The sequence below is a fragment of the Bos javanicus genome, chromosome 22 (assembly GCF_032452875.1).
Source record: "Bos javanicus breed banteng chromosome 22, ARS-OSU_banteng_1.0, whole genome shotgun sequence".
Classification (NCBI taxonomy): Eukaryota; Metazoa; Chordata; class Mammalia; order Artiodactyla; family Bovidae; genus Bos; species Bos javanicus.
Genome location: NC_083889.1, coordinates 58908753 through 58933677, shown reverse-complemented (window position 1 = coordinate 58933677; position 24925 = coordinate 58908753). Strand labels below are relative to the sequence as shown.

Below are 24925 nucleotides of genomic sequence, written 5' to 3'. Positions count from 1 at the left end.
ATAATTCCTGACGTGACCCCATTGAGAAGACCTGGCTCCCCCGCCCTCTGCTGATGGGAGAACGGAGACTTGGGTTCGGGGTGTGCCCAAGGTCGCAGAGCTCAGACCACAGCCAGGTTTCAAGGGCAGGTCACCTTCCCAGGCTTTCGACTCTGTGAGACGTGCCTGGGCCTGGAGGCAGCCCCCTCCCCGAGGGCTGGCCTGGCCCCGAGAACCAGTGGACAAAGACACAGAGGGCTGATCTGAAGGGAGAGGTGAGTGTGTAAAGGGACACAGAGCTGGTGTGCCAGCAAGGAGGGGGCGGAGCGGGCTTCCCCGGGGACCCCGGAGGCTGCTCCTGCATCAGTCACCCACACCCGCCTCCAGGGAGGCCTAAGACATCACAGCCGGGACTGCAGCTGGTAAGCGGTCCTCAGGATGGACGCCTGGCTGGCTATTGAAGGGACTGATGGGCCCCAGGGGACACTGAACCCTGGCCATCCTGGGGGGGAGGAACTGCGGACCTCATGTCCTCAGGGAGATGCTGGGCACCTTCGCTGGTGGGCAGGTCCGGTAGAAGGACCTCAGGATGGGTGGATGCAGAGGCAACAAGGGCCTCTGGTGAGGGCTCAGGGCCTCCAGGCCCTGCTGAGGGACTGGGGTAGGCTGGAGCCGCAGCCGTCCAAACAGCCACCTGAACACCAGCGTGATTTCTGCTCAGCCAGCGAGGAGCACTGTCTCAAAGCTGAGGGAGCGGACGAGCCTTCTGGACAGTTGAGGCCGCCCTAAGGGCTTGGTGGCGGTCGGGAGGGTCTGGCTTTCACCCAGGTCCCCAGATGGCTTTAATGGGGATACACAGCGATCAGACAGGAGCCGAAAGAACCCGTGTCCGGCCCGGGCACGCTGTCTCTGCTGCCTGGTGGGCCCCTGGAATGCGAGCCCCCACCCCTGCCCGCCACCCCCTCTTGGCCGACAGTGACTCCATCCTTCCAGCCGCTCCAGTTCCTCTCGGGCCGCTCTTGGCAACTGTCTTGCTCACACTCTGCATATCATCCGTCAGCAAAGCAGGCTCTGCCACCCTCGAGAGAGCCAGCATCGGACCACTCGGTGACCCCCTCACCATGTTGGGGCCAACTTGGCCCGTGCGGCCCCTGCCTCATTGCTGGGTTCCGGCCCCGCCCACCACACCCCCGCCTCCCCCATTCAGCAGCTGGGACCTGTCGAGACACAACTTGGACCGGGTCCCTCGCCCGCTTGCTGCCCTCCCGGGGCTCAGGGCCAAGTCCTCCCGTGAGCCGGAAGGCTCTGCAGGACGGCCCCCACGCCCTGACGTGCTCCCACCAAGTCCTCCCGTGAGCCGGAAGCTCTGCGGGATGGCCCCCACGCCCTGACGCGCTCCCACCACAAGGCCTTTGCACATGCTTCCGCTCTGCTGGGCTCTTCCCAGACGGCTGCCCGGCTCGCCCCTCGCCTCCTCCCGCTCTCTGCTCAAAGGCCACCCGAGTGTCAGGGAGCCCCAGCCCCGCCTCCCTCCCGGCTGCACCTCTGCAGTGCCAGCCGCTGTGTGGTCTGGCACCCGGAGGCACGCACACTCCCAGCCGCTGCGAACCGTGTTAGAAGGGCCCAGACTCCCAGGGACTGTGCTGTCTGCCACACGGACCCCAGGTCTGTGCAGCGGGACCCGGGCCGGGCGGGCACGGACTTATGGGAGATGGTCTCGGCCCTGGGCCAGGGGATGGTGGGGTTTCGGAGCCACAGAGACTGGAACCCACCCGAACTTACACCTCTATGCAGAAAACCCACACAAACACGACTCAGAATTGTCTAGAAACAGGGTTTCTAAAGGCAACCGGAAGCTTTTCTACCTCCCCAGCATAACCTTCAGGGTCTAGAAGGACAAGGACCCTCTAGCCGGGCACTGCCACCCCTCCCTCAGGGTGCCCAGCGGGCAGAATCAAGGTACCTGGAGAGTGGCCCCCAACCCGGGCTGTTCCCCAGACTCTTCGGGGAGATTCGGCAGCCGATTCCTGCCTGACTCAGGAGCTCCCCGGAATTCAAAGGTCAGCCAGCACTATGGCCCCAGAAACTGGACTTCTAAAAGAGTCCTGGCCAGTCGTGACCTGTGGGCCGTCTGGAATCCCAATGACCTGGCCAGGCACCTCCCGTTGGATGCAGAGGAAACTGAGGCCCGGGAGGAGAGGCCAGCCAGCCCCCTCCCCGCCCGCCGCCCCCAAGTCCCGCCTCTGGACGCCCACCCCCCTGAGTCCTGCCCACGTGGCTCCGTCGGGTCTACATAGAGCGGTGGTCACTGTCTTCCTCTCATTCCTTACGTTAGAACTAGGTGCCAGGAATGCTCGTTCATCCCGATTCTGGCTTCTCTTTGATAAAATGAGTAGAGAACATATTTCCGGGCGGCATCCATTGCTGAGCTCAGTGGTGGTCACCAGCCCTGGGTGGACACCCGCCTGCCTGTCCCGTGAGCACCGGGGCCGGGCCTGCTTCACCGATGCCAAGGGTGCAGAGCCTCAGCCACAGTCCAAGTCCCCAGGGGTGCCGCCCCCCGGGCTGAGCCCGGTTTCACACCAGCGAATGGTCCTCACCGCCCCAGGGCTGTGCGCACAGCAAGTGCTCGGCCTGCAAACCCAGGCCCGGCCAGGGTCCTGCCGCAACGGCCCGCGATTCGCAAGAAACACCACCTCTATGGAAGCCGGGCTCCAAAGCCGAGACTGGGACGGCCGAAAGTAACAAACAAAGCGTTTACAGAGGAGAGTGACTGAAGAGGCCCGCCAGTTTTATCATTGCTCGAGGTTTTCTCAGGACCTGCACAGTCTCATTCACCAAACCATAGTCGCGGGCGGCGGGCTGCACAGGGACCACCGTGGAGACACGAAACCCGGGAGCCCACTGGGAGATCTGACCTCCCCAGGAGCCCCCTGACAACCCCTCTCCCCCAGGCTGGCCACTCCGGTCCGTGAATGTTCACTGAAGCCAGCTCTGTGGCACAGCCAGGTCAGGGCCAGAGACGCGGGGGACACTATGTCGACGGCTGGTATCAGGAACAGTAACAGAGATGCAGGGGACGCTACGTCGATGGCTGGCATCAGCAACAGAAATGGAGATGTGCCAGGCACCGCAGGCTGGCGTGCAGAGCCCAGGCCCCAGCGCCTGAGGCGGGAAGCGCTGTCTGGGCCCCGGGAGGGACCCTGGGCAGTGATGGAGGGCTCTTCTCTGCTCAGGACCCCCGTTTCTTGAGGCTGAGCAGAGGAGGTGGGGCCCACCGTGGCACAAGGCCGGTGGGCCATGCCTGGGGCTGCAGGAACCCAAGGGTTTGGGACCCCAAAAGGCTCGATGAGGAGGGGGTGCTGGACCCCAGCACTGGGGCAAGGCCAGGGAAGGGTCCCGGGTTCAGCTGGGGCGGTGGTCGGGGGGGACAGCAGTGGTGTTCTGGAAAGGCACTTCCATCCTTCCTTGCAGCGACCCTCAGCAACCTTCGGTGACAAGAGGCCTGTGCTGGCTGTGACGGGGGAAGGGGAGAGCGGCTGGACCGCGGGCCAGTGACAGGCCGGAGCAGGGAGATGCCGATGCCTGTCCATGGGTCCTGGAAGACACCCTGGGGGGCTGGGAGGGGCAGAGGCCACTGAGTAGCTGGGAAGGCCAAGAATGGGGGTGCTGGTGGGAGGGGAACGCTGGCTGGTGGGGTCGGGGGAGGAGGGCGGGACAGCGGGAAGCGGAAGGGCCCCCCCGCAGCCGTCCAGCCACTGCCCTCCATGCCACGCAGGCACAGCTCGCTGGCCTGACTGCCCCATCTGCTCTGGGGCGAGGACTGCGGCCGCTGCCCCGAGGTCTGTCCTGCTGGGGACGAGGCCCAGCCCCGCTCCGCCTCCTGGGCTTTGGCACCAGCGCTAATTACGGGCACAGAGGCCTCCAGGAGCGGCTTTTGTACACGTATAAAAATACAGGACTTAGAACAATGGACTCTTCTGAGTGAGAGACTATTTTTAGAGCCCCGCTCCCTGCACTAGCATCTAGCAATTCCCCGTTTGTCAGCTGCTGCTGGCGAGACGGGCCGCAAGCCTACCGTGAGAAGTACAATGTTGGGATGCCTGCGCCGTGTGGCGTGGGGCACCGCCCCAGGTCCCAGGGGCCCGTAGGGCAGTCACCACCCCACAGAGTCCCAACGTGAGCCGGTGAGAGACTGCATGGGGGGCCTGGCCCCCTGCCTGAGCCTCAGCTTTGCCACTGCGGGGCATGGATCAGGGGACAGGGCGCCAGGGCGAGGAGTCCTGCAGACGGCCGGGAACCCTTCCAGGGGGCTGGGGCCGCGCCCTTCCTCAGACAGGCCTGTTCTCTCCAGTGCACGGCCAGAGGGGAGGAACACGCGTCCGCTGGGCCTCCAGGCCCTTGCCCCGGCCTGCCAGCCTGCTTCCAAGTCACCCTTCCGGCCCCCGGGAGGGGGCGGCTCCAGCGTCTCTGGCACAGGCTTTGCTCAGAACATAAAGAAGGTCTGTCTGTCCGCCTGCTAGAGCCAGGCCGGACCTTCCTGCGGCTCGCGTTGAGTCACTCCCATCAAAATAGCCCTGACAGCCGGAGGGTCAGAGGTCAGCCCCGAGAGGCCACAGTCAGGACACGCATGGCGGGGCCCGGGGCCCGGAGCGTGGCCAGCATGGGGCGTGAGGGTCACCCTGGCAGGAGGGGTGGGGAAGGGGGTCCTGCAGCTACCGCGCCATCTCCCCGCGCCTCCACCACCGCCCCCTGCTCTGCACTGTGGGCTGGGAGCCTGAAGGCCTGCTCTGCTGCATCTCCACCTCGGAAAGCCGGCTCCAGTAGCAGGGGGAAGGGTGCACACACCCTGCTCAGGCCCCCGGGGCTGGGGACAGGGCTCAGCGAGCTCAGAGAGCCCTCGCTGCACGAGTGAACGGCGATGTTACGCGAGCGATGCTGCCCATGACCAGGGGCTCGATGGACCTGTCTGTCCACTCAGCGCATGCCGAAATGCTAAGGATGAGGCCCACAGGCGAGTGGGGTCCGGAGCTGGCCTGGGACACTCCCACCCTCCCTCCCAGGGCAGGGCCTGGGACCCCGAACACCCGACCTCTAGGATCCTTGGGCGGCAACCCCATCCCTGGCACGGCACCCAGGTCACCTCGCTGCTCTTGCCCACAGCCAGGCTCCCTCCTTGCCTGTTTACAGCAAGCAGGGGCACAGGGCCCTGTGGGCAGACAGGCTCTCTGGGTCCCAGCCGGCAGGTAGGGCCTCTATGGTCTACTGCTCTGGCCCGTGTCTGCGCTCGCCACCCCAGACGGCTGCGGGTCTCGGAGGGACAGACGCGTGTTCTGCACCCAGAACACTGCTCTCCAGGCCTCGAGTCACAAAGCCTCTGCGGGGACACCCTGGCACGGCTCCCTGGGGGCCCCCGCCCAGCCCTGGGAGGCCCGCGGGCGGGCACCAACTGGGGCCCCGCCAGGAGGTGGGAGCCGACTCCCTCCAAGGCGGCAAACCTGTGTGTGTTCAGGCGGGCCAGATGCCAGCTGGCGGGGGAGCCCCGGGGCTCTGGGTGGGAGCTGGCGCACACAGCCTGCCGTCAAGCCTGGCCAGGGCCTCCGCTGGCGCGGTGCTGCGCACACAGCATCACCATCAGTCCCGGGGGCCCCGATCAGCCTGGGGCTCCCACCCCACACACCGGGGGGCCGAGCAGCAGGCCAGGGGCCAGGCCTGCATCCCGGGAGAACCGGGCTTCTGACGCCAGCCCTGCGGCCAAGCGTGGAGACGGGCTGTGAGAAAGCCCTTTATCCTCCCCAGTGCCATCTGGGCCGGGACCGAAGCAAGGGTGGGGCCCAGCCAGCTGGGACCCTGGCGTCAGCCCCGGAGGCCTGGCGCCCACTCGGCGTCTCCTCATGGGCCGATGAGAAGGCAGAGCTCTCGGGGGGACGGGGCTCCCCATGAGGGGGCTCACAGGGTCTCAGCACAGAGCTCCAGATGGGCCCCCGAGGATCAGGCCCTGTGGGCGCACATTCCCGCGTGGGGATGGCCACGCCCACAGGGGCTCCCTCTCCGCTGGTCACAGTCCCACCGCTCCCTGCGGCCCGACCACACCCACGGGCTCCGGGCCTTACGCCACCCTCCTGCCGGTCGCGTCCGTTTCACGGGCTTGCCGAGGACCAGCACCCACGACCGACTCAGAGCAGAAGTCAGGTCTGCAGCCGGGGGCTGGCCGTCCTCAGGGAGCCTGACTTAGGACACCAAGTCCCCGGGGCAGGGCCCCGGAATTCCCACAGCTCCGTGTGGCCCTGCCTTCCGCCCTGCCGCGCCCTCCAACAGCTAGAATTTGAGGGTCCCCGACGTGGCGCCATCACACGGATGATGACCACAACGCCGTGGTCGTCGTGGCCACCGAGCTTCGACTCACCAGACACGCTCCCTCCTCCGTTTCACAGGGAGAGTGGTGGTTTCGTCACTCACTCGTGTCCGACTCTTGCGACCCCATGGACTGTAGCCCGCCAGGCTCCTCTGTCTGTGGGATTCTCCAGGCAAAGATACTGAGTGGGTTGCCATTCCCTTCTCCAGGGGATCTTCCAGATCCAGGAATCGAACCCGGGTCTCTTGCCTTGCAGGCAGATTCTTTACTGACTGAGCTATGAGGGAAGTCCTAAAAAGCATCCATCTGACCCCAGACGCCCAGAACACCCTGGGGTGTGCCCACCCAGGACAGCCCCCTGCACCCCTTCGTGTGGGGAATGCTGCTCTGAAGCTCAGGAAGTGCCGCATGGAGCGTGGGGCCCGGGCTCGGGGGTAGGCCGGATGGGGTCAAGCTCCAGCCGCCCCACTGCTGGGCTGAGCGACCCCGGGAAGGTGGCCTCCCTGCTCTGGGCCTCCACGGCCTCCTTGAAGCAATGGACATCAGTCCTGCCACCAACCACTCAGCAGGCACATGGGGACCGCATGAGGATCCACTGTGCCAACTGCTAGCGCCCAGGTGAGCATGGCGCTGTTTCGGCTCTGCACATGGGAGACGAGGGCTCGGCGGACAGCCTGTGAGGGTCTGTCGAGGCCAGAAAGAGACGTGGGACACGTGATTCCAGGCCAGGCCCAGCCTCGGCACGTGCGGGGAGCCAGGACCCCGGTGTCACGCACAGAGCCCCGTCCTTTCAGCCTGCCCTCGGCTCGCCTGAGCGCTGGGACCTCTGCTCCCCTCGCCACGTCTCAAGTGCAGATGGCATCACCCCTCCCTGTCCGTGTGTCTCACCAGCCACTGCTTCCCGCCCGCTCTCTGCCAAGACCCTCGGCCCCCGGCGAAGCCAGGGCGGCCCTTGTTGATTCTGACTCTTTGCATCAGGAGGACTCGAGCTTCCGCCGCCAGGGCACACTTGGAAAGAGTTTTCCAAACACACACACACATACACGCACAGCCAAAAGTCCTCCCGGCTGAGCCAAATTAAATACAGAGGCCTCTAGTTATTTCCATACACGCAGAAGGGACTTAAAGAAAGCAGCTCTCTGTGGCAGGCTCCGGCAGACAGGGCCGGGCCGGGCCCCAGGGACGCCCGACAGGGCAGGGAGGAGGCACCGGCTGGGAAGACGGGCTTCGGGAGAGCGGGCGGGCGGAGAGCAGCCCCGTCACGCAGGCGGCCCACCCTGTCGGCCGGGACCCGGCGTGGGGCCCGCTCAGGGCCCGGGACACTGTCGGCCCAGCCAGACGGGGCCCCCGAGCTGCCTTACCAGCCCCCCACCACCACAAAGCCCTGTCAACCCGCAAATCCTCCAGGTCCTTGCCAACTTAAAATCTTTGTCACGGTTGCGACTCCTGGGGGCCGGCGCCCACACCCGCCCCCACAGGGCCCTGTCCCCCATGTGTTGTGGCCTCTGGAGGTGTCCACGGCCCTCCTGGGAGGCTGGGTGCCCACAGTGGAGGGGGCATTGCCAGCAAGAGGCCTCAGGACCCCACTGACCCCGGGAGGCGCACGTCTGTCACCCTGGAGGGCGACTTGGAAACTCGGCACAGGCGAGCATGACGCTCAGGGCTCCCGTACACCTGCCTCCCCTCTGACACTCCCTGGGGCAGGACTGCGCGGACACCCTGTCATCATACCCCAAGGGACAGCGGTCAGCAAGAGCTCATGCTCAGAGCTGGAGGTGACACCCGCCCAAGGCAGGGGCCCTCTTGCCTGCCCGTTTACTTGATGGAGAAACTGAGGCACTGAGGGGATGTAACTTAGCGGGGGAGAGGGGAGCAGACCGAGAACGCCCCCGGTCACAGCGCTTGACGCCCCCGCCTCCACTGTCGTGGGGGAGGGGCCCGCCTGCCTTGTCTGACCCTGACCCCCTCCCGCCTGCCTCCCAGGACCTGAATCTGCGGTGTGGCGACGGGCCTGCCATATGCAGCCCCCCCGGCGAGGGCCTGGGGGGTCAGGACGCTGCCCCTCGACCTCCCACAGCAGCACAGAACCCCGCCCGTCTGGCGCCTGGCAGGCAGGAGCTGCGTGCCCTGAGGCAGGCGGGTAGGCCCCTCTGTGCCTCAGCTTCTCAGCCATGAGACGGGGTGTCGTGCAGTCCACACGGCCGCCCTGAGGGCCACACGGCAACACCCAGAGGCCCTCGCAAGCCTCAGAGACAGGCGTCGGAGCAGGGGACCCACGACCTGCGGAGGGGAGGGGGCGCTGACCGCGCGGCTCTCTGGCTGGGTTGTGTGTGTGGTGGGGTCCGGGCTGACCGCCGCCTCTGGGGTGGGAGTGTGGGGAGGGGGATGGACTCAGGAAGGGGGTCGTGTGTATGTGTGTAGGGGGGTCCGGGCTGACCCCCGCCTCTGGGGTGGGCAGGTGGGGAGGGGGACAGATGCAGGTGCCAGGGCAGGAGCTGCAGGACAGATGGACAGAATGCACAAAGGCCGCCCAGGCAGCACCCAGGGGAGCCTGGTCTCCCACGCCAGACAGAGGGTGCTTGGAGGCCGTGGGTCAGGCTGCCCAGGGGCTGGGCAAGAGGAGGGGCCCATGTGTCTGGGGGGAGACAGGGGCGCAGGGGGCCTCGGGGCAGCAGGCAGGGCCCCGCGGGGACGGGGAACAGAGAGCCCTGGTCCTGTCTGAGGCCTGACCGGAGGGCTGGCTCTGCCCCCCGGGGTGGGTGTCACTCGGGCCCCAAGGTGGGGATGCCAGCCAGGCTCTGGGTTCCTAGGCTGGGCCACTGGAGGGACCCGCCCGGGGAACATAGCTCTGCCGCCAGAGACGAGGCCGAACACACAACAGCCCCTCGAGTTAACATCCGCAGGGCGTCTGGGATCTGCCTAATCCAGGGGCGAGGAAGCAAAAGCGCCCCTGGGGGCCATGACGCCCTTTGCATACGCTTGGGGGGTTTCCATGGTGAAGACTTTAACACAGTGCTAGGAATCTGCTGTCCACATCGAGGCCTGTCTAACTTTCTGGGCCATTTGGCCGTTTTTACTGAGGAAGAAAAAAAAGTAACAAACCCAGCACGTTTAATTTATGACTCTGAGAAAGTTGAAGGCCAGAGGGAACACAGAGCCTGGGTCCGCACGGCTGAGCCTGCCCTGGGCGGGCGCACAGCTCAGGGGGGAAGCACTTCCCGGTCACTTCCTCCCTGTGCCTGGCCCTGTCTCTGGCTGGGAGGCGTGGTGGTGTGAGAACTGGACGCATTTCCCCCTGGGCCTGACCGGGGCCTACGCGGGGAAGTCAGACCAGGTAATAAGAACCCGGAAGCGGCTGGCCTTTCCTAATCGCAGGCTACCAGCCCAGCACCCCCACTCCTACGGCCCCGGGGATCCAGAGGACACGTCTCACCCCCAGGTGACCTCATGGCGTGGCAAACATGCTTTTGAGACACAAGGCCACTCTGGCCAGAGCTTCGAGGGTGCCATGTCCGCAGAGCGGGCTCTCCGCGCGTCCCCGTGCGGTGGCTGGGCCGGTGTCCGAGCCCCAGGTGACGGGTCCTGCTCCTCGCCCACACCCCCTTCCTGCGTCTCCCCTCTCCCCACTGTAGAGAGCTCAAGCCCCGTCTCCCCCAACCACGTCAGAGAGGGAGGAAGATACACCCTAACCAGAAGACCAGACCTATGCAGTACAAAGCCTGACTACGTGATTTTCATTTTCCTCACCTCAGTCTCCTCGTCTGTGAAATGGAACCAATACCAGCCACTTCACAAGGCTCTTGGACGGTCAGAGAGGCCAGGGGTGTGCAAGGTTCAAAGGCCACCCGAACGTCAGACACTGTCCTTTGTATCCTGTAGCTGGTTTCAAGCGTGGCTCAAACCTCTGTTAATTCCAGACCCACCAGAGCCAGGTGAGGGTGCCCTCCCTGACTGCAAGTCCTGGGCACCGGTGGGGCTTTGCCCAGCCTCGAGGGGCCGCTTCCCCGTCCCATGGCCGACGTCACCTAGCTCTGCTGAGGCCCTGGACACAATACGGTCTAGCCTGTGTGGGAGGTGCAGCCCTCAGCTGCGAGCGGGAGGGCGAGCACACACGCCACAGCCCACGACCGGGCCCTCCTCACCCGGGCTGCTCTCGGGGCCCCCAGTCAATGCCGCTGCGCAGCACGAGCAGCCCCGGGTCGGCCCGCGGCCAAAACGAGGGGCCACCCGTTCCCGGCTGGGAACAGCGTCCTGGAGCCCCGGGCTCTGCAGAGACCCAGAGGCGACCGCCCACCACTCTGTGCAGACTAACTCATCTAAGGAGTGCCTCCCGGCACGCACCTTTCACAAATGGGGGAACCGAGGCACAGCAAGGTTAAGGAACGTGCCCCCGCTCACAGAGTCTACAGCATCTGCCTCCTAGCTGCCGGCCCCAGCCCCCTCCCTCAACAAACGACCCTGTGTCCCAGCGCTTCACCCACAGAGGGGGATGCCCAGGCCCAGAAAGGGGATGTGACGCGACACCCAGCTCCCGGGGAGGCCCCGTTCTCTGAAATAGTCAGGGTCAAGAACGGCCCTGACCGTGGCCGTAGCTCACACGTACTGAGCTCTTACTCTGATATGATAAGGCACCGTTTTCAAGGTTTCCCTCGGAGAAATGCGTCCAGTTCTCACACCACCATGCCTCCCAGCCAGAGACAGGGTCAGGCACAGGGAGGAAGTGCTCACTTTGGCATGCAGACAGACACCCACGCTGCCCAGACCACGGGCCGTTCCGGGGAACCCGAACCAGGAGGCTCCCCGCTGAGGCTTTTTTCAAAGTTTCCGGTTTTCTTACTGGCCCTTGTCTCCTCCCACGGGATGGAACTCAGCAGCCCACACGCACGTGTGTCCTCCAGTGACCTCGAAGGCTGTGGGCCTGGGCTTCCTCACCACGTGGAGGCCGACTGTGTTTACATTGATCCCTCGGCACGTTGGGGGACAGTCAGCTTTTGTCCCCGAGACCCCACGCCACACCGAGACTGGCCTGGGGCAAGTGTGCTACCCGCAGAGAGCGGCAAGTCATAGGGAGCAAGGGCCTCGTCTGGCTGGCATCCCGCTGGAGTGTCTGGGGTCTGCGGTGTCCGGCAAGACACCAGGAGGACAGACAGAGTTTGTTATCTGCCTGCCAGCCAGCTGGCACGTTCGGGAACGCCTTGGGAATCCCCATAGCAGGGGCTACTAGACTCCTGTTCTGTGCTGCCGGGAACACACGAAAGGTTCCATTTGCGATGTGACTTGTTTTGCTGAAGATTACTGAGTCCCAGAGGAAGCACAGCCTGGCTGTGAAGAGCGCAGACCTTGGGGTCAGGCAGGCAGAGACCACATCTCAGCTGCTGGACTTACTGGCTGGTGACCTGGGCAAGTCACGTAACCCTCCCCCAACTGAAAAAGAGGCACAGAAGATGCTCTTTCTCAAAAACTGCTTTGAGAACTAAGTCCTTCTCTGAGTTCACCAAATGGCAACCGTTGCTGTTGTTTTTATTATTATTACAACAACCTTGGAACAAAGAGGAAAAAACAAGGCCGTCATAGCTTCCCCATCTATACACGGAGGGAGGGGACCCTGGCTGTGGCTCCACACCTGGGCCTGAAGTTCACAATGAACTATCTCCATGTCAGGAAGCTGCAAACCAAGGAAATAAAATGGAAAGAACAGTTCTTTCCATCAAGGAGCAGAGAAGCTCCAGCCAAGTACGAAGAAGGCATTAAAAGCTATTAGAGTCATCACTTCATGGCAAACAGAAGGGGGAGAAGTGGAAGCAGTGACAGATTTTATTTCCTTGGGCTCCAAAATCACTGCAGATGGTGACTGCAGCCATGAAATTAAAAGACGCTTGTTCCTTGGGAGAAAAGCTATGACCAACCTAGACAGTGTATTAAAAAGCAGAGACATCACTTTGCCCACAAAGGTCCATCTAGTCAGAGCTGTGGTTTTCTCCAGTCGTCGTGTACGGATGTGAGAGCTGGACCATAAAGGATGAGCACCAAAGAATTGACACTTTCAAACTGTGGTGCTGGAAAAGACTCTCAGAGTCCCTTGGATTGCAACAAGAGCAAACCAGTCAATCCTAAAGGAAATCAACCCTTTATATTCATTGGAAAGACTGATGCTGAAGCTCCAATACTTCAGCCACCTGATGAGAAGAGCCGACTCACTGGAAAAGACCCTGATGATAGGAAAGATGGAAAGCAGGAGGAGAAGTGGGCGACAGGGGATGAGATAGTTAGACAGCATTACGGACTCAATGGACGTGAATCTGAGCAGACTCCGGGAAGCAGTGAAGAACAGGGAAGCCTGGCGTGCTGCAGTCCGTGGGGTTGCAAGGAGTCAGACTCACTGAGCGACTGAGCAACAGCAAAGATAGCAACTAGGTGGTTCAGCCCCCATGCAGACTCCAGAAACCAGCCTTCAGCCCAGACACCAGCAAGAGAGCGAGCAGAGGGGAGCACGTGGCGATGGGGCGGAAGAGCCGCCCAAGCCCCACGAGGCATCCGGGCCCACGTCACGGGTGAGAAGGCAAGGCTCAGACAGGGGAGGTGACACGCCGAAAGCCACGCGGCTGCAAAGAGTCAGGTTCTGTGAAACCTGGAGGCCTGGGCGCTGGGCCGCACGGCTTCACGCCAGTCATCAGTTCCCCTACGCTGAGCCCGGGGCCTGGCAGAGGCAGGTCTCGGTAACGGTTTGGTGAGTAAATAAAGGATCCCAGGAAGCGCGACGTGGCTGTCCCAAGGCTGCACACGTCTCTCCAGAGAACAAGCCCCCGGGGGCCTGGGAGCGTGTGTGTCCACCGGCACATGGTCGGTGCCCTGCAAGAGCTTTGGCCCCAGGCTTGGGGGGCACGTGCTCAACTCAGGTGCAGCCACGGCAGACGGAAGGCACCAGGCCACATCCTCCTCCACGATCACCGCCAGCTTCCCCTCACGCAGTGGGAACAGCCAGATACTCTAAGGCCAGACCAATTAATTCTTCAAGAGCTGTAACGACCTTTAAACTCGTTACCGTTTGCTTTTGAGGACCAGTGACCAACCCCACTCAACAGCCTCTGGACAGACACACACACACAGTCCAGGGGACCCAGGCCACCTCCAAGTCCATGACCCCTGTGTTGCCTCTGGGCTTATTACCAGGTGGATTTTCCACATGTCATCACAATGCAGAGGAAATTTACAAAAGAGGAAGGAAGAAAAGCCCGCAGGTCCCGGGTGGTTGGAAGATCCGGGCGCTGACCCGGGTGACCATGCGTCTGACGGAGGCCAGGGTGGCCAGCCCGGCGAGGGCTCCCAGACCCGCTGGGAGGGCCTCGGGCCCCTCGTGAAGCAGCGGCACCATCTCCTGTCACGGCCGGGGAAACTGAGGCTCACGGGGTATGGAAACTTGCGTGACTTCACAGAGCTGAGCTGGGGTTTGCAGTCAAGTCTGTCTGCCTCTCTGAGCCCCTCTTTCCTAATGCCCTGAGCTGCCCTGGACTCACGGATTCGCCCGGCAAACCGCAATCCCACGTTCCACAGAGCCCAGCCAGGTAACACCGCACACACATGCACCCGGAGCTCTCGGGGCCCAGTCCAAACTCCTCGAGAAAGACCTATTTGTCCAGCCTCACACCGTCTGACTGTGCAGCCGGCAGCCTGTCCATGTTTCTGAACCAAAGCTGTGTAAATATTAGCACAACCAGCTCAGAGTCCGACTTCCCTGAGTAAAGGCCCGAGAACAGCGGCAGGGCGGGCAGGGATGCTGCGCAGGCCACCATCAGAACCTGCGGGTTTACTCTGGGCTCACCCTGGAAGACTCTGGTCAGGACCCTGGCCCCCCTGCCTCACTGTGTCCATGTAGAAAGGGAGGGCAGGAGAGGCTTAGAGCACAGAGTGCCCAGGACAGGTTCCCGGCGTGCTGCTGGCCGGGATGGTGGTCATCCCATGGCCGTGGTCACGGCCATTCCAGGATGGGTGGTCTTGGACCTGTTACACACTGGGGGTGTCCCGAGGCCTCTGGAGCCTGCCGGGTCCCCTCTGGGCCACCGGGAAGGACTCTGGGTCGGGGGCAAGCTGGCTAAGCCTCCCCAGGCCAGGGCAGAGCTGACCCTCTCCCATCCTCCCCCCGGGCACTCAGCAGCAAATGGGCCCCACCTGCTCAGAGGCCCAAGGAGGCGCTGTGCTCTGGGCCTGAGCAGAGGCCTAGGAGCAGCTGCTTGTCACCAGCTCTGACCGCAAATGGGCCCCAGCGGGCCTCCCTGCAGCTGGAAGATTCAGACTGGCTGTGCGGAGGGCCTGCCAGTGAGAAGGGAAGGGACCGGGAGACATGCAGGAGAGGTGGTGTTGCATCCCAGCAGGAAGGGCGAGGCTGGACAAGTCCTTGCAGACAGGCAGACCCCTCAGGACAACGACTCTGAGCTGTGCTCATGGCTGTGTCCCCTGGCCTGTGCTCCCACAAGGACAGTGGCTCCAGGCTGTGCTCAATGACCCAGAGCAGGGCCTGTACGCGGCTGGCACTCAACAAACCGCAGAGCCGTGATGCTGACCACAGGAGGCGCATCCCCAGCGTGCTGCCGGGCTGTACGGGGACATGGGACAGCAAGGAGAGCGATGCATACGAGTGCGGGGCGGACAGCTGTGTGTGGCAGCCGCACGTGTAGGATGTGAATATCATGGACCTCCCCCGCTTCTCGGACTGCTGCCACTGACTCCAGACAGCTGGCCCTGCAGCTGCAGCCGGCCCGGTCTCCGCCCCAGACGCAAGGAGCGATGGGTCCTTGGGAACCGCACCCCCACAACCCCACGTAGAGCCTCCAGCCCAGGGACTGGTGGGGGGGTGCGGGGGGCGGAGGGGGACACATGTGCATTCTCAGTGCAACTGCCAGACACGAGCTGCAGAATTTCTGAACTCAGAGATCAGACGGCTGCAGGTGGGTCCCCCCTCCCAGGATGCCTGACACAAGCCAGGACCGTTTGTCAACAAATCCCCTCCGCCCCCAAGTCCTGCTCCTCGAGGGGCCTGCAGACAGCTCCGGGGCAGCTGTGCTGGCGGGCAGAGCGAAGAAATCAATATTCCCAGCACACATACACACTCTCCCCCTCTCTCCGTAAACACAGGCCGGCAGATGCTCAGCCAGCCACCCACCCACAGGCCCCCGGAGCAGATCAGGGATGGTCTCTGGGACACACACTCATCCCCTCTGACTCCATCGCTGACCACACCAGACACACGTCGACAGAAACCCCCAACCCCGTGGCTCAGTCACGGCCACGCAGAACCCCACCTCCGGGCTCCAGCCGCCCCGGCGCACGCCCAGGTGCCTGGCCAGAGCGCCCCAGCGCACCTGCGCAGCCCCGCGCGCTCTCCCCCGGGGTCCGCCCGACACAGGCCCCGGTCCGGCAGCAACAGGCCTGCAGCCAGGCGCGGCACAGACCCCCGCTGGCCGCACTTCCCCAGGCAGCACCGGACACCCACTCCCAGCGGTCCCTGACGGCACTCGCCGGCGCGGGCTCCCGTCCGACAGTCACGGGGGCGCGCGAGCTCACCTTGCCCCGCGGTCCCGGGCCCCGCACGCCCGCTCGCACCCTCCCGGCCCGGTCCTCACCCGCTGTCAAGCTCCAGCTCCAGCAGGGACTGCGTCCGCTCCGAGTTGCAGTGCAGGCACCACATGGCGGCCGCGGCGGGAGCTGGCGGGGCCGGGCGCGCGGGACCCGGGCCGACACCCGACCGCCCGCGCCCGGCCTGCCCGCCACGCGACCAGCTTGGGTCGCCCGGCCCAGCGCCCGCAGGTCCCCGCCGCTCCCGGCCCCAGGTCCGAGCCCCAGGCCGGCAGAGCCCGCCCCGCCGCCGCCCGCCAGGCGCAGCGCTAGGCCGGGCCGGAGGAATGTGGCCGGGGCGCGGGAGGGGCCGCGGGGGGCGGGGCTGTGGGGGAGGGGTGAGGGGTGAGGGGCGGGGCCGCAGGGGGGGCGAGGCGGCGCGCCGGGGGCGGGGCGAAGCAGCAGGGGGCGGGGCCTGAGCAGGGGCGGGATTCGCCCGCGGCAGCATTCCCCGCCCTAGCCAAGGGCCCTCCCCTGGGAGGACTACTCACTGGCTCCAAGACGCGGCCCACTAGCAGACATATGTCCCTTCCGAGCGTGTGAGCACAACAGATACAAAATCCCCAAACCAGCCAACTGTAGCCTACTCTGCCAACGGCGCCAAGCCCTGCCAATCCTGACTCTGGCCTCGGTTTATAAAACGGGGCTCGCGCTTTCCCAGATGGTGTGGCTCTGGGCTCTAACTCCCCTGCCCCAGAGACAAGAGAGTGGGTGCCCCCCCCCCAGTCTGAGGACACCCTTTGGGGGGCTTTCTGATGAGGATCTGATGGAAGCAGCTTCTTTCTCCCTAAGCCCTCCAGACCCTCTGCCCTCCCCCCACCCACAGAACAACGTCCAGACCCCCAGGCAAACTTAAAGTGATCCTAACTAGCATTTTAGAGGTTTTTACTGATATTTGGTCCTCAGTTACAACACTGTGATGCAGTTACTACTGGTCCCGCTTGTCAAAAGGGGAAACTGAGGCTCAGTTTAACTGGGTTAAAGAAGAGGCTCTCCCTCCCCCTCATGGCTCTCTTCGATGAGCCGTGTGGCATGTCGTTCTCAGTTGGCACATCTCTGTTCTCTGTCCTTGGGCACCTTAAGGCAGGCACAGTGCGTGGCCCTGGCACTTGTGGAATGCTCAGATGTGGTTGGGAGACTCCTCAAGCAGACAGACAGGAGCAGAGCCCCACCTCCCCAGGGCCGCCCCATCCTCAGGTGCCTCTCCTGGAGGGCCAGGAAGCTGGCAGGCCTGCAGGGGCGGAAGCCGTGGGAAGCCACGCTTGCAGGGGCTTCTTCACGTGCCCTTTTGAATCTTGCATTTGCAGGGGGGCCAACGAGGAGCGTTATTCCCAGATGGGGACCTGGGGCGGGTGAGGAACAGTGGAGGAGGAGGGCTGGGCTGGCTCAGCCCGCAGCTCGGCAAGGGGCAGGCCCCAGGGCTCCCGGGCAAGAGGCTGGGCAGCAATGCACAGCCCATCTCCACACCCCTCCTCTTCACTTCTGATGTTTTCTTTGATACATTAAAAATAAATGAAGACAGAATGGGAGAAACTGTTTTCAAATTATGCATCTGATAAGGTCTAGTATGTGAAAAAGCTGGCTTGAAACTCAACATTCAAAAAACTAACATCATGGCATCCAATCCTATCACTTCATGGCAAATAAAAAGGGGAAATGTGGAAGCAGTGGCAGACTTTATTTTCTTGGGCTTCAAAATCACTGCAGACGGTGACTGCAGCCATGAAGTTAAAAGACGCTTGCTCCCTGGAAGAAAAGCTATGACAAACCTAGAGAGCATATTACAAAGCAGAGACATCACTTTGCTGACAAAGGTCCATACAGTCAGAGCTATGGTTTTTCCAGTAGTCATGTATAGATGTGAGAGTTGGACCATGAAGAAGGCTGAGTGCTGAAGAATTATGCTTTCCAGCTATGGTGCTGGAGAAGACTCTTGAGAGTCCCTTGGACTGTAAGGAGATCAGATCAGTCAATCCTAAAGGAAGTCAACCCTGAATATTCATTGGAAGGACTGATGCTGAAGCTGAAGCTTCAATAATTTGGCCACCTAATGGGAAGAGCCGACTCATTGGAAAAGACCCTGATTCTGGGAAAGATTGAAGACAGAAGGAAAAGAGGGCGGCAGAGAATGAGATGGTTAGATAGCATCACCGACTCAATGAACAATGAATTCATTTGTTCAATAAATTTGAGCAAACTCAGGGAGATAGTGGAGGACAGAGGAGCCTGGCGGGCTGCAGTCCACGGGGTCACAAAGAGCTGGACATGACTTAGCGACTGAACAACAGCAACAACAATCCATGTTAGATAAAGGATGGTTACAACTCAACAATAAAATGGCAAATAACCCAATTAAAAAAATGGGCAAAAGGGATTTCCCTGGTGGTGCAGTGGATAAGAATCCGCCTGCCAAGACAGGAGACACAGGTTCAATCCCTGGTCCAGGAAGATTTCGCATGCCTCATGGCAACCAAGCCCGTGCAGCACAGCTACTGAGCCTGTGCTCTAAGCCCGCAAGCTGCAGCCACGAGCCTGTGTGTGGAGAGCCTGTGCTCTGCAACAGGAGACGCCACCTCCATGAGAAGTGTGCACACCACAGCGGAGAGGAGCCCCCGCGCGCTGCAGCTAGAGAAAGCCCACACATCAGCTGTGAGGACCCAGGGCAGCCAAATAAATAAATAAGAATTGTTAGCAATGGGCAAAGGATCCAAGCAGGATTTTCTCCAGAGAAGATATATGAACGGCAAATAAGCACATGAAAAGAGGCTCAGCATCACTGATCATTAGGGGAATGCGAATCAAAACCTCAGTGAGTCGAATCAGCTGACCACCACTAGGAGGGCAGAGCCCCGCCACCCAGGGCTCTGGAAGAAGACCTTCTGGCAGCCTGGCTGGGGGTGGGGAGATGGGTGGGGACACAGTTGGCAGGGTTGAAATAGTCCAGTTAGGGAGGTGGGTGGAGAACTCCCACTCCAGCCTGGCCTGCCCTCTAAAAATAGGCTGTAATAAATGGGGCCAAGAGAGTTCCCCTCAGCTGTGGAGCTCTCCACACACGGCTCACAACCCGGATTCTCCAAGGATTCCAGGCGCTTCTCCAGGCCCAGGGCCTCGCCGCCCGCCAGGACAGTCTTGGCGACAGAGTTCCGTCTTGGATTTGGGGAAAGGGCATTGAATTTCCCTGTTAGCGTTTGGACTACAAAGGATGGAGTCCCGGGAAACCAGCCGCTTCTTCATTCTCTTGTTTTCTCTTCCTGCAGACTGTGCCTTTTGCTTCTGCTGTCAACTGCCTCACAGATGAATAATTCAAGGAATCGTGAGGCGAGTGAGAGAAGTTCCAGCCTGGAGAGGTGGAGAAAGCCAGTTTTTCTGCGGAGTGGAAATGACCAGACCGGGCAAGAAATCTTACACGTGCCGTCTGGGCAAAGTGTTTAGGCTTCTGAGCCTCTGTTTCCTCAACTGTAAAGGGAGGCTCATCACCCACCTCTCCCCTGGCTAATTAATTCTCCTTGCCCTTTCGTTTAATTTAGCAAACACACGTTTGTGCTCACTCCATTCCTGCGCTTTGAGGCGCAGTTGGGGAGACACTGCCCTGTGTATGATGTTATGATAGTCTGGAGAAAGTAGCTTGTCACTCTGCCCGACAAGAGGCTCCAAAGATGAAGGGACATTTAGGCTGGGGCCTTGAGGGGTGAGTAGGAGCCCGCCTACAAGGCAACAAAGGAATGAAAATGTTTCATTTCACTGTATCGTCCTAGGCTTCAGTCCTGATCTACTTGCCTTGGCCCATGTCACACGCCCACCCACAACTTGACCTCACCCCCTCCCTGGACTTGTGACAGTCCCCCCTTCCCCACCTTCCACAGCCTTCCTGCTCTCCAGACATGTGGCACCTACGCCCCCAAAGGCTGACCACGCGGTCCCTCTCCCACAGACCTCCTCCTGCATCGTCTTGTCTGGCTCCAATCTCCAGCCCTCGTCAGCCTTCCAGCAACACCCTCCATGGTGCTGGCTCACAGCTAGGATTTGGATTTCAGCTTTTGACGCGACGTCCCCCAGAAACTCACCCAGACTTGCCCGCCATCAAAGTCAGAAACTCCCCTTTCACGCTGTCCCATTCCCCTGTCCCTGCTCTCCCATCACAGCCAAGAGCTGTGCTGTCCTTGCCGGGCAGAGCTGGGCCTGCGTCCTTCTCTATAGCATTCCCTGTGCCTACTATGGGTCTGGAACACCGAGGTGCTCAGCTGAATAAGTCAGAGGCAAATTTAGGCCTGGGAGGCAAGTCTTGCCCCCTGTCTGCTGTTTTAAATAAAGTTTTATTGGAACACAGTCACACTCACTCAATTCTGCACTATCTATGGATACTTTTTGCGTCACAACAAAGTTGAAAGAGACTTATTATGGCTCGCAAGCCTCAAGCGGCTCTCCATCATTTTCCCGGCGATGGGGCTCAGATGTGGCCATTGCTGCACATAACTGGCCTGGTCTCAGACACCTGTCGCCACGCCAGAGGAATTTTAAGTCCAACCACAAAAAGCTCACTGGGACTTGGGTTGGCCAAGACCAGACCACGACAGTGAGATGAAACCGGCCTTAATGTGAGCACACCCTAGAACCTGAGAGCCAGAAGGGGCCATGGTGACCTGGTGCTGCTGCCCACTGTTCAGATGAGGAACCTGAGTCCCCAGGTCAGTGCGGGGTGCAGCCACGAACTGGGCATCTTTTCCTTAGCGCCTCCTTCCCAGTGCTCGGGCAAAGGACGCCCCAGACGAAGGGAACCGTCATGGCTGGAGGTATAAGGAGCACTTAAATGAACAGTAAACGTTGGATGCAGTTGTTATGATGCCAACAGGTGACAAATGGATGAATGGCCCCATAAGGGTCTGGGAGAGCTCCTCGAGGAGGGCTGCGGACATCAGAACCACATGGTGGGACCCAGGGTCAAGGAAGAGGAAACCCCGCTCCACGGAGCAACTGCGTGATGCCCAGTGGTGCTCGGTGACTGATGAAGTGGACCAAACAGCCAGCAACGATCACTTCCTCCAAGAAGCCCTCCGAGCCTGGGTCCCTGGAGCACTTGCCTCCCCCACCACCCCCCTGGCACAGCAGGTGTCAGTTTGTTGCAGAAGTAAAGGAAGATGGGAGTGGTGGCCACAGATGAGAACACGCTCACTGCATCCCTCCCCAGGCTGGCTGCTCCTGGGGGCACACCCTCTCCCTGTCCCTCTGCTGAGTCCAGCCAGGTGATACGGACTGCTTGTCCTGAAGCCCTGGAGACAGGGTCCGTGGGCAAAAGGCCTATGGCTACCAAGTGCTGCAGCCACTTGAGTCAGGAGTCTGTACAAGTGGATGGGAAATGGCCATTTGCTGGATTTCTTGCAGATTCAAGGGGCCTGACAATATCAGGAAGAAAATTAGAAGCAAGAAGTTGAACTGCTTTCACCAGTGACGGCCTCTTCCCTGACCCCCGTCAGCACCAGAAGGACACTGCTCGCCACCCTCTCCCCGCCAGGTGCCCCGCCAGCCCCAGGACATGATCACCGGCACCCCCACCGCAGCCCGTCACGCTCAGCCCTCTCCTCCTGGCTGGTGGCGCAAGGACGCCAGATCCTCGGGAGTGGGGGGTGTGACCCACAGCATTTGCACCGAGTCCCTCCCCTGGGGACAAGCTCTAGGAAACGCTCCGGTCTGTCCAGGACTGGCCTGAGCCCACTCTGCCTGAGAACAGCCCAGGCCGCCCTCAGATAAAGCACAGCCTCATTCTCCCCATCCTGTCTGCGTGCGTGCATGCTAAGTCACTTCAGTCGTGTCCAACTCTTTATAACACTCTAGACTGTAGCTCACCAGGCTCCTCTGTCTGTGGGATACTCCAGGCAAGACTATTGGAGTGGGTTGCTATGCCCTCCTCCAGGGGATCTTCCCGACCCAGGGATCGAACCCCCGGCACCTGTGAGTCCTGCATTGCAGTAGGATTTTTATCTGAGCCACTGGGGAAGCCCCTCCATCTGGTCTAATCCCCCTTAAAGTTCACCTCTGCCTGGTTATCTGGCTCAGTTACTTGCTCCCTGGTTTACTGTCCCTCCTCCATCACCAGGGTGTCCCCAGCATCCTGGGGTGGTGGACAGTAGGTGCTCAGGAGATCTGTGATGAGCTGAAGGATCGTGTTGAACTGGGTTCACTCTGGTTCAGGGCCAGCACGAGGCCAATCTGGTCCCATTTGATCTAAGCCAACGCCCCTTTTCACGTGAAACTGATCTTCAGGAAAAACTGATTCTCATAACCAGGGTGATTCTCATAACTTAAGAAACCTGTGAGCTAAAGCGTCTCTAAAAAGAGGAACCCCTGGGGGCAAAGCAAACCACCGTCCCTGACGTATGTGGGTTTCTTTCCCAGTAGCTGCGCTTCACTGGGGGCCACATGCACCAGGAGGGTAGAGGGGGTGGCAAGGCCTTGCCCCGCATGGCCAACCCTGCTGGCAGCACGGATTCCTATCCGTTGCATCCACTCGGCCACCAAGGGCCAGCCAAGCGAGCCCCAGCGGCCCTCTGCTTTAATGAATAGATGCGTTCATTTGTTACAACAGCAAGCGCTCCGCTGCCTGGTTTGCAAGCGGACGCCAGTAAGTGCTCCTAAAACGACAGCTTCTCTTAAGTGGGTTAAACATTCCCCGCTGCAATCTGCTTTATGTTATTGATTTAACCAACCCCTTCCCTGGTCCTTGGGCTTCCCCTGTGGCTCAGCTGGTAAAGAATCTGCCTGCAATGCGGAAGACCTGAGTTCGATCCCTGGGTTGGGAAGCCTGGAGAAGGGAACGGCTACCCACTGCAGTATCCTGGCCTGGAGAATCCCATGGACTGTATAGTCCGTGGGGTCACAAAGAGCTGGACACGACTGAGCGACTTGAACTTTCACTGGTCCCAGCGGGAGGGTCCAGCTTGACCCAGCTCCACGGACTCGGAGTCAGCAGGCATAGGGCAGGTGCGATGTCTGACTCACTAGTTGAATAAACGGATAACTGGGCACAGGTGCCTTCCTGAATGTGGTCAGTGAGTGCCCACCAGGCATAGGCTGGGCGCCACAGAGGGTCCAAGACATAACAGATGTGGAGTGGTCAGTGAGCGCCCGCCAGGCACAGGCCGGGCGCCGCAGAGGGTCCGAGACACAGCAGACGCGGGCCCTGCCCTCGGGAAGTTGGGTGGCTGGGGGCTGGAAGGAAGCAGCCCACACTGGCTGGTGCCAGCCCAGTTTCCACACACATGTTCACACGATCTCGATACTCGCCCGACAAGGCGGGCTCACATCTCAGTTTCTCACGGAGGCCCCAAAGCCCAGAGAAGGTAAGTAATTTCTGCAAAGACGCACAGCCTGCTAACGACGGCACTGAGCTGAGAACAGGGGCGCTGACGCTCCGCCCGCGACTTGCCTCCACCAGGGAGAGACTCAAGAGTGTGGCCCCAGCAGCAGCTGCAGTCCTGGGGGGAATTCCGAGCGATGCTCATTCTCACCCTGCAGTGATTCTGATGTCTGCAGGAGTTGAGGATCCCTGCGCTGCTCCAGGGAACTAAGGTGGGTGATCAGTGCAATCATGCGACTGACCTTGCACAGGGTCAGGAACAACTGCGGGCAGAGGGACGGCCATCAGGGAGGGCTTCCTGGAGCGGGTGAAGCCTGGACTGGGATCTGCGGCACAAATGGGAACTCACTGCAGGGCACTCCGGGTACAGGAACCGCCTATACAGGGGCGTGAAGTGTGGGGATGGGTGAGCTGTGAGGAATGAGGCTGGAGGACAGGGCAGGGGCTTCATTTTATAGGAGGGTGTTGGAGGGCCGGGGGAGCTGGCAGAAGTGGCCTGGATTTATCCTCAGGTTAGTTTTCCAAGCAACCACACAGCACCTGTGTGCCAAGTACTTAATAGTATTCTGTATATCAGCACACATTATATCTGCTCCATCAGTGAAAAGTCATTCGTGTCCAGCATATATTGAATTTTGTCATAAATCACCCCAACCGAACACTGTTATAAAACCCTGCTCAGAGCTTGTTATCAGCAGAAGGCCCGAGCTTGAGGCTCGCTCTTTGTTTAAAACAGAGATTAAAAGTATAGAAAATCCATGTTACAGACGGCAGCTATAAAAGAGAAGGATGCTTGCTGTATTCTGATACGGAAGGAGATACAAGATATATTACAAGGAAGGGGTAAACACACACACAGACACACACGCAGAGACACACACACAGACACACACACAGAGACACACGCGCACTCTGACAGACATATCTCTGGGTGATGACTACCTCTGGGGGCTGGGGCGGGGGGCGCTCACTTTCTGTCTTGCAGCCTCTTTTATATACTAGTTTCTATAAAATATATTACTTCCTACAAAATAAGGACCTATAGTTAAGCGTTTTTGGAGTGATAAAGAGCCGTGAAAGAGACAGTCGGTGTAATGTGTAATCTGTAATCTAATCTGAGGGGCTGAAAGAGCCTGGAGGGGAACAGCTTTCTCCTGGGGCAAGGTTCATCTGACAGTTCCACGTCACTGAATGTAGCATCCGTGGCTCACCTGGAATCGTCCCATGCCCACTTGTGGCCTGCATCTCACACTAACAGAAACCCAGGGATCTGAGAATATACTCTGCAGCAAGACATAACACCCAGTTGAGGTCATGGCCCCAAAGGCGGGGGAGGGCTGCCTGGTTGCCAGGGGGACGGGAGGCGGGGTTCCAGGGCCCGAGTCCCCTCCTCGGGATGTGGGTCTCCCTGCATCCTGAACAGAGGGACAGCCCCAGGGAGCGCCTTGGGCACGGAGGCTGAGGGCCTGCCGCCGGATGCCGCGGTCTCTGAGCCAGTTATCGAGTCCCAGTTACTTAGTCCAGGTAAGGAAACCGGGACACGGAGGGCTTTGTGGCTGGTGGCCCCTGAGCTGGTCGGCGCAGAGCCGGGATTCCAGCCCGGGGGTCCACGTGTGAAAAGTCTTGGGCTG

General features: G+C 61.0%; 1 protein-coding gene across 6 annotated transcripts in view; it reads right to left on the bottom strand.

Moving 5' to 3' along the window:
- The window catches only part of IQSEC1 (IQ motif and Sec7 domain ArfGEF 1), a 141340-nt gene that overhangs the window by 35192 nt on the left and 81223 nt on the right, over positions 1-24925 (bottom strand). The window contains exon 1 of one of the 6 annotated variants that reach the window (XM_061397249.1): positions 15952-16104. The exons of 4 other annotated variants lie outside the window; for them this stretch is intronic. In XM_061397249.1, the coding sequence (XP_061253233.1) occupies positions 15952-16016 (65 nt within the window). In that variant the 5' untranslated portion in view covers positions 16017-16104. Of the gene's footprint in view, positions 1-15951; positions 16105-24925 lie in introns of those variants that run through there. One more of the 6 variants, XM_061397255.1, reaches the window with a different exon arrangement.